Raw genomic sequence first — 13,436 nt, forward strand, 5'->3', positions numbered from 1 at the left:
CCCTCTTTAAGCATAATTTAAGAGAGCACAAGTACTCTGGTACAACTGATACTGAGAATTCCAAATACCTAAAGGACAGGGGGCCTGGAAAGAGGTCCTCAAAGAGGAAAAGTCTGACTACAGTTAAACTCTGACATTGCTTTAGAGAATTAGCAAGGGTAGTTGCTCTGTTCTCTACAAGTACAGTGAAAAGCAACCAAAAGAAAAGTGTGCTGAGGCCACTGACTCAACAAGAAATTATCAAAAGAAGAAAAAAAAAACCCCACAGCCTAATTCGTAGTAGTTATAAAAAATATCGGATATAAAAAACTTATAAATTAAAAAAAAAAAGTGGGGTAAGGCAAGGTAAACAAATCACTGGTCAGGATATTCTCTTTTAAGACAGAAATTTCATCTTCCTATACTTGGATGGACTGCGGCTCTCCTCTGGACATGAAGAAAAGGAGAGACAGCACTTTTTGCAGGTCACTAATATTCTCTCCACACAAAGACAGCTTTAATCTCTTAAAGTCAGACCACCAAAGACTGTATCAAGAACAGGCTAGTCAGAGACTAGAAATGGCACACAGTCTTCTGAACTATCTGACAAGAGCTAATCAATGAACTAGAAGATTCAGAAGTGAAAGAGTTAAAAGAGATTCCCCATACTCTGTTCGATGTGCCTTTTTACATGAAACACACCAGACAGCAGGCCAACTAAAAGCAAACAGATCTTACTAAATGAAGCAAATAATCTGAGCAATGAGTGATGACCGTTCAACAAGATGCACTCGCTGATTACAGGAAAGTAAGGAGACTTCTTGGAGATTACAGAGGCTGTTTTCATCGGGTGACAATGCTTTGCATAAGCCATACGGTAAGAAAAATCGGAAGGACGAATATGACTCTCTGAGAAAATACACTTATGACTTGAAATCACAAAAAGGGGGAGTTAAATTTTAAACAATCACCAAAACTAAAACTCACGACTCCGAACATTTTTCTTATTAACATGTCATGTCTTAAATCTCAGCTTTTTGGTGGCAATAGTAGTCTCACATTCCATTTCAGCTTTCAGAATCCTCCCTTTCCTCTCTTACAGTTCTACGAATTGTTCATGTGCTTTTTTTTGCTCAATGAAAAAACACACAGGGGTAGCACTTCAAGATGCATATTTCTGATTGTATTACCGGATGAAGGAAAGAGAGGAAAACAACAAAAACATACTTAGCTAACAAAGCTGAAGAATAAAACTGGATCTTACATTTTGCATTTGCACTTTGCAAGGTTAACTTTTTGTGGGTTCATATTTAGTATACACATGCAAATGCACACAGAGGTGCATATATTAGAACTGCTACTGCAGCACTCCAACAATCGCCGTGGGAATGTTTAAGAAAGATTATTTTCCATGCTTACAATTCTAAAATTCATCTCGATACACCCTCCCACTGCTGACAGTTTAGCAGGTGTTCTATTGCAACAAGCAGCAGTTCAGCTGCCACCTGGTAGGCGTAGGCTGACTTATCAGCATTCAGCACATTTCCACATCTATCACTTTGAGCCATGAGAGATCACAGCCTGGTCCTCTCTATTCACTTTCTCACTGAATCCCATTAATTACAATTACATTTGGGTACAGTCTGCTTCCTCCCAAGACCACGTGACAGAACCAAACTTAAATATTTAACTATTTCTAGCACTTTAAAAAAAATTTTTAGTTAGAATACAGGAATAATCAAGACACTTTAAATAAGAACATCAGCTCCCTTACACACCTCAAATGTGTGGTACTGAAAACAATATACTGGCATTCTGCAATATGCTACTTTAAACACCAACCACCGAAAATTATACTGTTCAGAGTAATGTTCTGTAAATCCAAACCCATAAATCTAGTTATAAAACCTTCCAGTTTGCAAGGTTTCATCTGACACTACATGATAAAGCACAGGGCTACGAAGGGAATCGGTATTTACCTATATATTACAAAAACTGAACTCAGCAGCTACATTTCCATATGATAATATATCATTCAGAAAACAAACTACTTCTTATAAGAGTAATTTATTCAAAAAAGCTTGCTTTCCAAAGCAGGCAGTATCATTCTGAACGCCTACATTTCTTCAATATTATACATAGGTTGATTTAAGCAGGAAAAGTGAAGTGACATTCCAAAACGCGTACAACAAATCAGTGTCTTCATCCCATCTCTGCTGGAAACAAGTGCTGGTAACACTGGGATGTTTCAGTTACTGCTGAGCGGTGCTCACACAGGGTCAGGGTCTTTTCTGCTTCTCACCCCACCAGCCGGGAGGCTGGGGGTGCACAAGACGTTGGGAGGGGACACAGGTGGGACAGCTGACCCCGGCTGACCAAAGGGGTATCCCAGATCATACGATGCCACGCTCGACAATAGCAGCTGGGGTAAGAAGGGAAGGGGAGATGCTCGCAGCGATGGCATTTGTCTGCCCAAGGCACCGGTACGCGTGATGGAGCCCGGCTCTCCCGGAGATGGCTGAACACCTGCCCGCCCGTGGGAAGCTGTGAATGGATTCCTTGTTTTGCTTCGATTGTTGGAGTGACTTTTGCTTTTAGCTGTCGTTATCTTAACCCATAAGTTTTCTCACTTCTGCTCTTCTGATTCTCTCCCCTACTCCACTGTAGGGCAGTAAGCGAGCAGTGGAGCTTAGCTGCTGGGGTTAAACCATGACAATACTACACGTGAAAACGTTCACTTAAATAGTATTTCTATGGGCTGTGTTTCACACTTTTCCAAAAATATCAACTAAAACAGATGGAAAGCACTGCATTATCCTACATTCTAGGCTGAGGAATGTGATAAAGATAAGGTTTCCAGTTCTGGGCCCCTCAGTTCAAGAAGGACAAGGAACTGCTGGAGAGAGTCCAGCGCAGGGCCACAAAGGTGATGGAGGGAGTGGAGCATCTCCCTTCTGAGGAAAGGCTGAGGGAGCTGGGGCTCTTTAGCTTGGAGAAGAGGGGACTGAGGGGGGCCCTCATTAATGTTTATAAATATGGAAAGGGTGACTGTCATGAGGATGGAGCCAGGCTCTTCTCAGTGGCATCCAATGACAGGACAAGGGGAAATGGATCTAAGCTGGAACATAGGAGGTTCCGCTTAAACATGAGGAAGAACTTCTTCCCAGTAAGGGGAACAGAGCACTGGAACAGGCTGCCCAGAGAGGGTGTGGAGTCTCCTTCTCTGGAGATGTTCCAAACCCACCTGGACGTGTTCTTGTGTGATCTGATCTAGGTGGTCCTGCTCTGGCAGGGGGACTGGACTAGATGATCCTTTGAGGTCCCTTCCCATCCCTGACATTCTGGGATTCTGTTGCACACACAAGTCCACATGGTATCAAGAAACACTGCACACACTAAAACAGAAACCACAATAAACAACAAGTGTGGCAAGGGCAGTTTTACAGGACTATGTTGCAGTGGGAAGAGAGTAAGAGAAAGTATGTATTACCTGGTTCTTCTGAACACTTTAAAACAGTCTGTGCAGTGGGAAATCAAGAATCATAACCCTTTAATGGCCAAAAGGCTTTTAAAAACTCAGTATAACAAACAGATGTTCATGAAGAGGACCTTCTGAATCAAACTCTATCCGTCTGAGTAGGCTTACAAACCTCTTGAATTTAGAAATCTAGAATTTGCAAACCATTCAGGATATACAATAAAAATACTCTAAGAAAAAGCAATGCAGTACAAACGTTTTTATCAGTTGGCACCCATAGGAAGTTCAAAGTGGAAAATAATAAGGTAAAAAATCTTGTAAGAAAGGAGAAGAAACTGAATACTTCAGATGTTTTTGAAAGCAGCTATGTATTGAATTCATCAACAAAAAAGAAAGCCAGTTATTTTTCTCACTTCCTGTTTATATAATGTTCTTATCAAATGTCCAGTCTGCCACCACCTAGCAGTACAAATAATCATTCACTCTTTTTCTAATGTTACAGCTTTTAAAACATATCTTAAATTAAATAACAGTTCCTTTGGTTTTATTCCACCTGAAACTTTTTAGATGACAATACTGATAAAGTTACATTTTACTGCATCAGAAAAAACAATATACAGACACAAACAAATGAAACATTTATTTTAAAATATTAGTTATACAAATGAAATTAATATAGCTAGTTAAAAAGTGTTTCAGTCAACAGAAAATCACATGCAAGCTTGCATGGAAATAAAATAGAAATAAAAAAATATTGGTTAATGCCTTAAAAATTACAGAAACTTTTAGGAAAAAGATTATGATGGCTACGAGTGTTTTCTGCTAAAAAATTCCAAGCTAAACCATGCGAAAGTCATAGTACCACAAGCATTTATTTTCACCTTTTCATGGAGTCAGTGCCTGAAACAGTAAAAATAATCATTTTACCTCCCCTTTACGGCAAACAATCCTTATAGTAAACAGAATCTAACTCAATGCACGAATGCACAGTTTAAAAATAAACACTAATATACCTTGTCAAAAGGAATTCCATAATTTTTCAATACTGATGGAGAAATTAGAGTCATCTTGTGGCGAAGAAAAGCATCACACCCTTGAGAGCTGCTTGGAAAGAACCCTAATAAGACAAGATAAGCAAAATTTAGTATCTTTTAATTAAAACAAGTAGGAAATTTTTGTAATATTTTGCAATATGTAATACTGTTTAAACTTGGTTTAGAATTTTTTATTGTATCATTGCTAGGTTCTGAGAGATTTGTATAAAATCAAATGTACCTCCTAAGTTTTTCAACTGATTTTCAGGGGGAGAGGTTGCAGAGGGTTGGGATTTGTTTGTTAAGAAGCAAAATAATTTAAAATCAATTGTGACCTGTAAATTTAGGCACACTTTTCTTACCCTTTACAGAAATGCTTTTTTTTTTTTTTTACGTTAATGTTCATTCTGCAACCCCTGCACACATGAAAATCAACTCCTGTACATAAACGTAGAAGGATTCCACAAGGACTAGGTTTACCTAGCACTTCTAGACCATCTATATAGTAAACAAACATCACTTTCTACCTAGAAAAGGCTAGAATGTATGGTTATTTTCACAGAGATATCTGGTACAACTGAAAACAGGTGAGCTTTTTATGCCTCTTTACGTGTCTTTACGTGTCTTTTGTTGGAGCCAAGAGGAATAGTTTCGACTGTGTTATAATGCAACATTACAGAAGTCTCACAAAGTTACAGCACTAACATCAGCAGAACCAGATTGGCAAAGGGGAACAATTTACTCATTCATCAGCAAAGATAAAAGTCTTTGCTATCATCATTATTATAAAAAATATTACTATTATTCATCTTTAGAGTCTTTTTAGTGTTTGTACTAGAACATTAGCAAGAATCACCATGAGATGTACTATAAGTAACTGCAATCCATACATTCAGCAGTCCTAGATAACACGTAATTTTACTGTATCAAGAACACAAGTAATCCCCTTCTGTGGAGTTCAACTTCATTTATTTATTTCACTTTCTTCTGTAGAGTGTATTTTTTAATGTTACCAAGATTTCTTAACATCAACAGTTTACTATGTTGTATGTCACTTATTCTCAAGAGATTTCAGAGATTCGACAACGACTGGCAGGCTACTGCTAAAAAAAAAAAAAGGTATTTAAAAAGTGATTGTTTTTAATAGTTATTACTTCAAAGAAAACAGAACTGAGGCATAAACCAGTTCACCATCTCTAGCAGTTCATAGGAAAAATACCAAGCAAACAAGAAATTGAGACAAGAAGTGCTGGCTCCTTCTCTTAGACTTCAAGTTCTTACTGCTAGGTATACAGTTTCATCACAGTGCTCTCTTAAAACATATGGGACGAAAAGAGGAATTCTAAGTTTTTAAACTAGTATGAATTGGCCTTACTCTACTGTAAAAAAAAAAAAAAAAGTCTATGATAATGACATTGAGTAAAAAAGGTTTCTCCAAAATAATTTTTATTTCTATCATAAACCTAGATAAAATTTATATGATAAGAAAATCTAAATATAAAGCCGTTTTAAAATTATAACTTTTTTGGGGGGCCGGGGAGGAGGGGGGGAGGTACAAGGAAAACATATGTAATCCTATCCTGTTACACAGGAGAACCACCTGAGAAACATGGACAGAAACAAAAGTGAAGCAAACAGTATTAAAAAAAAAAAGTATATTTTACCAATGATCTTGCATAGTAACTTGATACTGGAGAATATACAGTGCCAGCTCTTCATGATGAAAAAGTCTCCTTAATGACAGTATTGATATTGATACAGAAAATATACTTTTGATTCATTAACGCATAGAATTGTATTTTATGCCTGAAGAACACAAAAGATGCTTGAGAGAGATCCCAATTGCTAGATTATCAAGGATTACCCAAGGTGTAAATGTTTTGCCATAACGAAGATGTTAACCACGAACACCACTCAATTATTTTCCCAACTGAATTCTAACTTTTGCTGGAAAAGCCTAGTACTTGTATGAAAGCACTAATAAGAGGTCACCCAAGAAAAATATAGGAAAAAAGTTTAAAAAATGACTAGACAAATTATATAAAAATATTGTTTAGCAGACACAAAATTAGCCACAGGACATTTAACTAGTAAAAGGGCTTTCTGAAATCTCTTTACCATGTTTGCAGCACTTGTTGCATCCTTCTCACGCAAACAGAATCGTAGAATTGTTTGAGCTGGAAAGGACCTTCAAGATCACCTAGTTCCAACCCCCCTGCCATGGGCAGGGACATCCTCCACTACACCAGGTTGCCCAAAGCCTCATCCAACCTGGCCTTGAACACTTGCAGGGATGGGGCATCCACAACTTCTCTGGGAAACCTGTGCCAGTGCCTCACCACCCCCACAGTGAAGAATTTCTTCCTTAGATCTAACCTAAATCTGCCCTCTTTCAGTTTAAAGCCATTTCCCCGTGTCCTATCACTACACACCCTTGTAAAAAGTCCCTCTCCAGCTTTCCTGTAGCCCCTTTAGGCACTGGAAGGCTGCTATAAGATCACCCCGGAGCCTTCTCTTCTCCAGGCTGAACAGCCCCAACTCTCCCAGCCTGTCTCCATAGCAGAGGTGCTCCAGCCCTCGGATCATCTCCGTGGCCTCCTCTGGACTCGTTCCAGCAGCTCCATGTCCTTCTTGTGCTGGGGACTCCAGAGCTGAACGCAGCACTGCAGGTCAGGTCTCAGGAGAGCAGAGCAGAGGGGCAGAATCCCCTCCCTCGCCCTGCTGCCCACGCTGCTCTGGATGCAGCCCAGGACACGGTTGGCTTTCTGGGCTGCCAGCTCATGTTGAGCTTCTCACCCACCAACACTCCCAAGTCCTTTTCCTCAGGGCTGCTCTCAATCCACTCTCCACCCAGCCTGTGCTTGAGCTTGGGATTGCCCCAACCCACATGCAGGACCTTGCACTTGGCCTTGTTGAACTTCATGAGGTTCTCACAGGCCCACCTCTCCAGCCTGTCGAGGTCCCTCCGGATGATGTCAGCTGGTCTTCCCTTACCCACCAACACTGTAACTCCATGTCCTAGTTTGGCTGGGATAGAGTCAACTTTTTCACGGGAGGCCAAGAGGGGACACAGCGCAGGCAGGTGACCCAGCCTGGCCAAGGGGCTACTCGATATCATGGGATGCCATGCTCAGAGTGTATATTGGAGAAGCTAGCTGGGGCACAGGTGTTCACTTCACGAGTCAGGAGCTGGCTGAGGACCTGGTTCCACGTGGTGAGCCACTGATGCACGCGGTTTGTATTGTTCTGGTACTAGTGTTATTGCAGTTGCTATCCCTTCTCAGTTTTCTTGTACTATCTTTTTAAATTGTCCTTACTCCTATCCACCAGTTTTGCACTTCTCTCCCGATTTTCTCCTCCCCATCCCACTGAGGGGGAGGAGAGCGCGAGCGGCAGCGTGGTAGCTTAGCTGCTCACTGGGCTAAACCACGACACCCCACCGTACAAGGCCACCAAATTAGTCAGGCAGGATTTGCCCTCAGTGAAGCCATGTTGGCTGTCACCAATCACCTCCTTATTTTCCATGTGCCTTAGCATAGTGGCCAGGAGGATCTGCTCCATGATCTTGCCGGGCACAGAGGTGAGAATGACTGGCCTACAGTTCCCTGGGTCTTCTTTTTTTCCCTTTTTAAAGATGGGGGCTGTGTTTGCCCTTTTCCACTCAGTGGGAACTTCACCAGATTGCCACAACTTCTGAAATATGATGGATAGTGGCTTAGCAACTTCATCTGCCAGTTCTCTCAGGACCCGCGGATGCACCTCGTCTGGTCCCATGGACTTGTCCACCTTCAGGTTCTTTAGATGGTCTCGAACCTGATCTCCTACAGTGGGCGGTTCTTCATTCTCCCAGTCCCTGCCTTTGCCTTCTGTAACTTGGGCTGTGCCACTGGAGCTCTTGCCAGTGAAGACTGAGGCAAAGAAGTCATTGAGAACCTCAGCTTTCTCCATATCCCGAGTAGCCAGGTCCCCTGTTTCCTTACGGAGAGGGCCCACATTTTCCCTAGATCTCCTTTTATCACTGACATACCTATTGAAGCTTTTAGTCTTTCCCTTGATGTCCCTGGCCAGATTTAACTCTATCAGGGCTTTAGCTTTCCTAACCTGATCCCTGGCTGCTGACACAATTTCTCGGTATTCATCCCAGGCTGCCTGTTCTTGCTCCCACTCTCTGTGAGCTTCCCTTTTGTGCTGCTGTTTGTCTAGGAGCACCTTGTTCATCCATGCAGGCCTCCTGGCGTTTTTGCCTGACTTCCTCTGTGTTGAGATGCATGGCTCCAGAGCTTGGAGGAGGTGATCCTTGAATATTAACCAGCTTTCTTGGGCCCCTCTTCCCTCCAGGGCTTATTCCATGGTACGCTACCAAGCAGATGCCTGAAGAGGCCAAAGTCTCCTCTCCTGTAGTCTATGGTAGTGAGTTTGCTCTGCTCCCTCCTTGCCGCCCTAAGGATTTTCAACTCCACCATTTCATGGCCATTGCAGCCAAGGCTGTTCTTGAGCTCCACATTCCCCACCAGCCCCTCCTTGTTGGTGAGATGACGGTCCAGCACAGCACGTCTCCTTGGTGGCTCCTCTATCACTTGGAGAAGGAAGTTACAGTCAACACATGCCAGGAACCTCCTGGATTGCTTCTGCCCTGCTGTGTTGTGCCTCCAACAGATCTCAGGGTGGCTGAAGTCTCCCACGAGGACCAGGGCTCGTGAATGTGAGGCTGCTCCTGTCTGTCTTTAGAGGGCCTCATCTGCTCAGTCTTCCTGGTTATGTGGCCTGTGGCAGCCCCTCCATATAATGTCACCTGTCCCTGCCCTCCCTTTAATCCTGACCCATAAGCTCTCAGTTGGCTCCTCACCCATCCCCAGGCACAGCTCCATGCACTCCAGCTGGTCTTTGACATATAGGGCAATGCCTCCTCATCGTCTGCCCTGCCCTAATCCTTCCTAATGTTCATTTGTCATTCAAGGAAGCAGTTTCACTCACAGAGCAACATGCTCACTACTCAATTATTAAGAAAAAAATAATCACTTTTAATCAATTAACCACCTTAAAAAAAAAAAAGATGAGATCTTAACAATTTGCTGTAATATTTAGCCTTCCCTGTAATGTCAGGTTTAATTTCTTCTCTCTGATGAGTCTTATATGCATGTCCATTAACCACCCTAAAATTTCAGAACAATTTTAAGGTGATCACATTATAACTGTCACATTCTTTGTGCATTCTCTTCTAGCACACTCCCCAGTCCTGGGAGAACAATTTTTTTCTAACAGATACAGGGTTCAGTAGCACTTCAGCAGCAAAGGTGTAACATACACTCGTGCTGATCACTGTAACAGGAACTCTGATAAGATGCCCTAAGACCAAATTTTATTCAGATTTCTCATTCTTACTTTTATCTCCCCACCAACAGGCACAGAAATCTTTACTCTCTTTTGGAATTGCAAATAATGTTATAAGTTTCAAAAAGCAGTACTTAGTAGGTACAGTTTTATCATACACATTTGGCTTTGCTGACTAAAAGACAGTTAAAAGAAATTAGACCATAATTAGTGGGCTCTAGCAACTAAATTTCAACTATTTTGGCACAACTACTGCCTATAAAACATAATTATAACAATCATAACTTGGAATCTACAGTTCAAGAAATCTCAGTCCTGAGCACCACAATAATAGAAATATACTGGAATATACTGGAATATACTGTGAGAAAAACGATCAAAAGTGATACTTGAGACTGAGGAAATAACTGGTATGAAAAGTAGCAAAAACCTTAATTTCTAAAAGCAGGGAGAGTTTGACTGAGTTGTCTGTCCTAAGAAAACAAATTTTGAACCAAATTCTGCTGCTACAATATGCTTAAGTAGCTCAATATATGATCACAAAAAGCAAACAATATGCAGATATCCAAAACTTTGTACCACTACAGCCCAGAGAGATCAGAAACAGTTGTGACAACTCAAGTCAGAAGGCAAGGTTGTTGCTGAATTCTAAGAAAGGTGCAAACAACACAGAACAGCAGAACTCAACCTACTCCAAATCCATTAAGAGAAATTTACAGGAGAACATATGCTGTGCTTACAGAGCCATCACAGTGAAACTGAAGTGCAGCCTTCACACTCTGTACCACTATAAAAACATCTTTTGACTGTCAAAGTCTCCAATCTACACACACTCAAATTTTCCATTCTCATTCACCTAATTTTCTCAAAAGCACTCCCCTTCAATGAACAGAGGGGGAAAAAAAGATGCTAGTTATTTCCTCATTACAAGAGTCTGCTTATCAGAGGTCTTTTGTTCTGCCCAGGCTAAAGGTAAGGTCACATAAGCTCTTCTTTCAGGAAAGAAAATCCCTGTGGGAGGCTTGGTTAGCAGATGTAAAAAATACTTAACAACACACTGAATAGGCAAAGAGTGCATTAGAAACTTCACAAGATTCTTAAAAATAATTAAATCCAGGCAAATTCAAGGCAGAATTCAAGGCAGGTCTGCAACACACCAGAACCATTCTAAAATACCAAGCTGATGTTAAAATTATCAATTTACAGGATTACCAGTTAATCCTGGATATTTAACGAAATCCCACATCCAAAAAAAAAAAAACTAAAATCTATCTAAAATGTAACTACCATTCAAGTTCTGTAGTATACTCATGTTTTTACAAGACACATGAAATCTTCATTTAATCCATTAACACTTATCCATTAACTGTAAATCAGTCCTACAACAACAGGTATTTTGTAGGAATTTGCATGTAACTCCAGTTTCTTGGATGGTCTCTTGAGACATGGCAGACCGCTTCTGCACCTCTTCTCAATACTTATATTTAGCCATCTGCACCTTACTTTTCTCGGAAATAATTACACAAAACACGAAATGACAATTCAAATCAATTACTTTGTAAAAGCTGATGAGCAATAATCAAAGATCAAGGTCAAACAGAACTAGGTTGCTCATTGATTTACATCCATGAGACAAGGACAACTCAGTTGAGAATTCTCCAATCCATTATTTAAAGAAACACTGACATTCTCAACAAACACCTCAACATTCTCAACAGAGCAGAATTAGAACAGTCTTCAAGTATGTGATTCTGCACTTGGTGGCCAAATGTTTTGAGTATAAACACATAAGCTACAGGTAGAGTACATTTATCCACCAGACTGAAAGTCCCGCTCAGGCTTTTCAAAAACCTTCTCTTGTTAACACAAGCAATAATAGCAAAGAATACGTGGAAATGGGTTTCAGACTGTGTTAACAATCACAAACATGCTCTCAGACAACTTCGCATACGTATTCCGACAGACAACATGGGCCAAAATGAGATACTCTTACACAAGGCAACCAATGCTATTTATGCAAACAAAATAAAACTACTTCTTGAGTTACAGTCTTATCACTGGGCTGGTGAAGACACATCGTTTGTCAACACTACCCCACCTCAGTAGACAATGGCACTGCCATACAATTTCTGGTTTTGTGATCCATGCACTAGATACAAGTCAAAGCCTTCTCATCTTTGGGGGAAGCTGGAAGCAGTGGGCACCAAGCAGAATCCAGGTGTGTCTGAGGAAGACAGGATTCCCACACCCAGGACACTGCTGCACTGAGAGTCTTGAAATCATACATGAGATGGTTCAGGGATAAAGAACATATTTTAAAATAAGTTCAACTCTACAAATTACTGCAGGAGAGTGACCATTGCTATCTGGAAGGCTCCATCACACACAGCTCATATCAGATGACCACATCACACCACAACTATCACTCAGGCAAAATGAAGTGGATCGGGTTCCATTCCCAGGTTGATTACCGTTTCAAGATAGCTGGAACCCTTATCTATGGCACCAAGAATGGGTCCATACTGTTTTCAACTAAACTGTTCAGCTACAATCATACACGGACAAATAACAATAGTATTCCTGAACAAGTAATTCTACAACTCCATCAACTTGAACAGGGCAACTGGCTACATATTACCTTTTATGATCAAGGATTTCATAGATTTCATGGATTTCTAGGTTGGAAAAGACCTTAGAGATCATCCAGTCCAACCGTCCCTAATCCCCATTAAACCATATCCCTAAGCAGTTCATCCACCCTATTCTTAAACACATCCAGGGATGGGGACTCAGCCACCTCCCTGGGCAGCCTATTCCAGTGGCTGACAACCCTTTCAGAGAAGAAATACTTCCTAACATCCAACCTGAATCTCCCCTGACTAAGCTTATGCCCATTTCCTCTTGTTCTATCACCCATCACTAATGTAAAGAGCCCTTCCCCTACCTCCCCACCATGTTTTCTCAAGTATTTGTAGGCCGTAATCAGGTCTCCCCTCAGCCTCCTCTTCTCCAGGCTAAACAGCCCCAACTCCCTCAGCCGCTCCCCATAAGTTTTATTTTCCAGCCCCTTGACCAGTTTAGTCGCCACTAAATATCACAACTTGGCCAATAATAAAGTCATTATTTAAGCACACACACATAAAATCACATTCTTACTAAACTTCCAAATAAAATCCTGACCAAGCAACAAACGAGGGTAGACTTCCTGTCTTTTTCTACACTACCATACTCAAAGTCTTCACCTGAAATTTTACAGTAAAGGTGCTGTATTTCTAGTTTGTTAATATTAGTTGAAAATAGAAAATATGAAAACATAAATATAAAAACATAAAACTTACAACATAAGAAAGGGAACATCCTAAATTGCAAATAGCTTTAATGTAATTTAACTTTAATGTAATTAGGCTCAAACTTACAGTAATTTTTTACTTATACAGACCTTCATTTAAAGGACTTAGACCATACAAAATATTAACCATAATTTACCAATCAGTACTCTCGAGACACAGGTAGAGATGAAAGGAAAACTGAGATTTCTAGTCATTTTGGGGTTAGATTTTACTTTGGTAGGTATAAATACAAACTGCCAATAATGTATTTAAATTAATTTGCAG

The 13,436-nt window shown here is 40.7% G+C and overlaps 1 protein-coding gene across 1 annotated transcript in view; it reads right to left on the bottom strand.

The window, feature by feature from the left end:
* KDM4C (lysine demethylase 4C) overlaps window positions 1–13,436 on the bottom strand; it is a 286,953-nt gene that overhangs the window by 218,765 nt on the left and 54,752 nt on the right. The window contains exon 7 of the mRNA XM_086628662.1: window positions 4,471–4,574. Within this exon, the coding sequence (XP_086484788.1) occupies window positions 4,471–4,574 (104 nt within the window). The remainder of the gene's footprint in view (window positions 1–4,470; window positions 4,575–13,436) is intronic.

Source organism: Tauraco erythrolophus, chromosome Z (assembly GCF_009769465.1).
Source record: "Tauraco erythrolophus isolate bTauEry1 chromosome Z, bTauEry1.pri, whole genome shotgun sequence".
NCBI lineage: Eukaryota > Metazoa > Chordata > Aves > Musophagiformes > Musophagidae > Tauraco > Tauraco erythrolophus.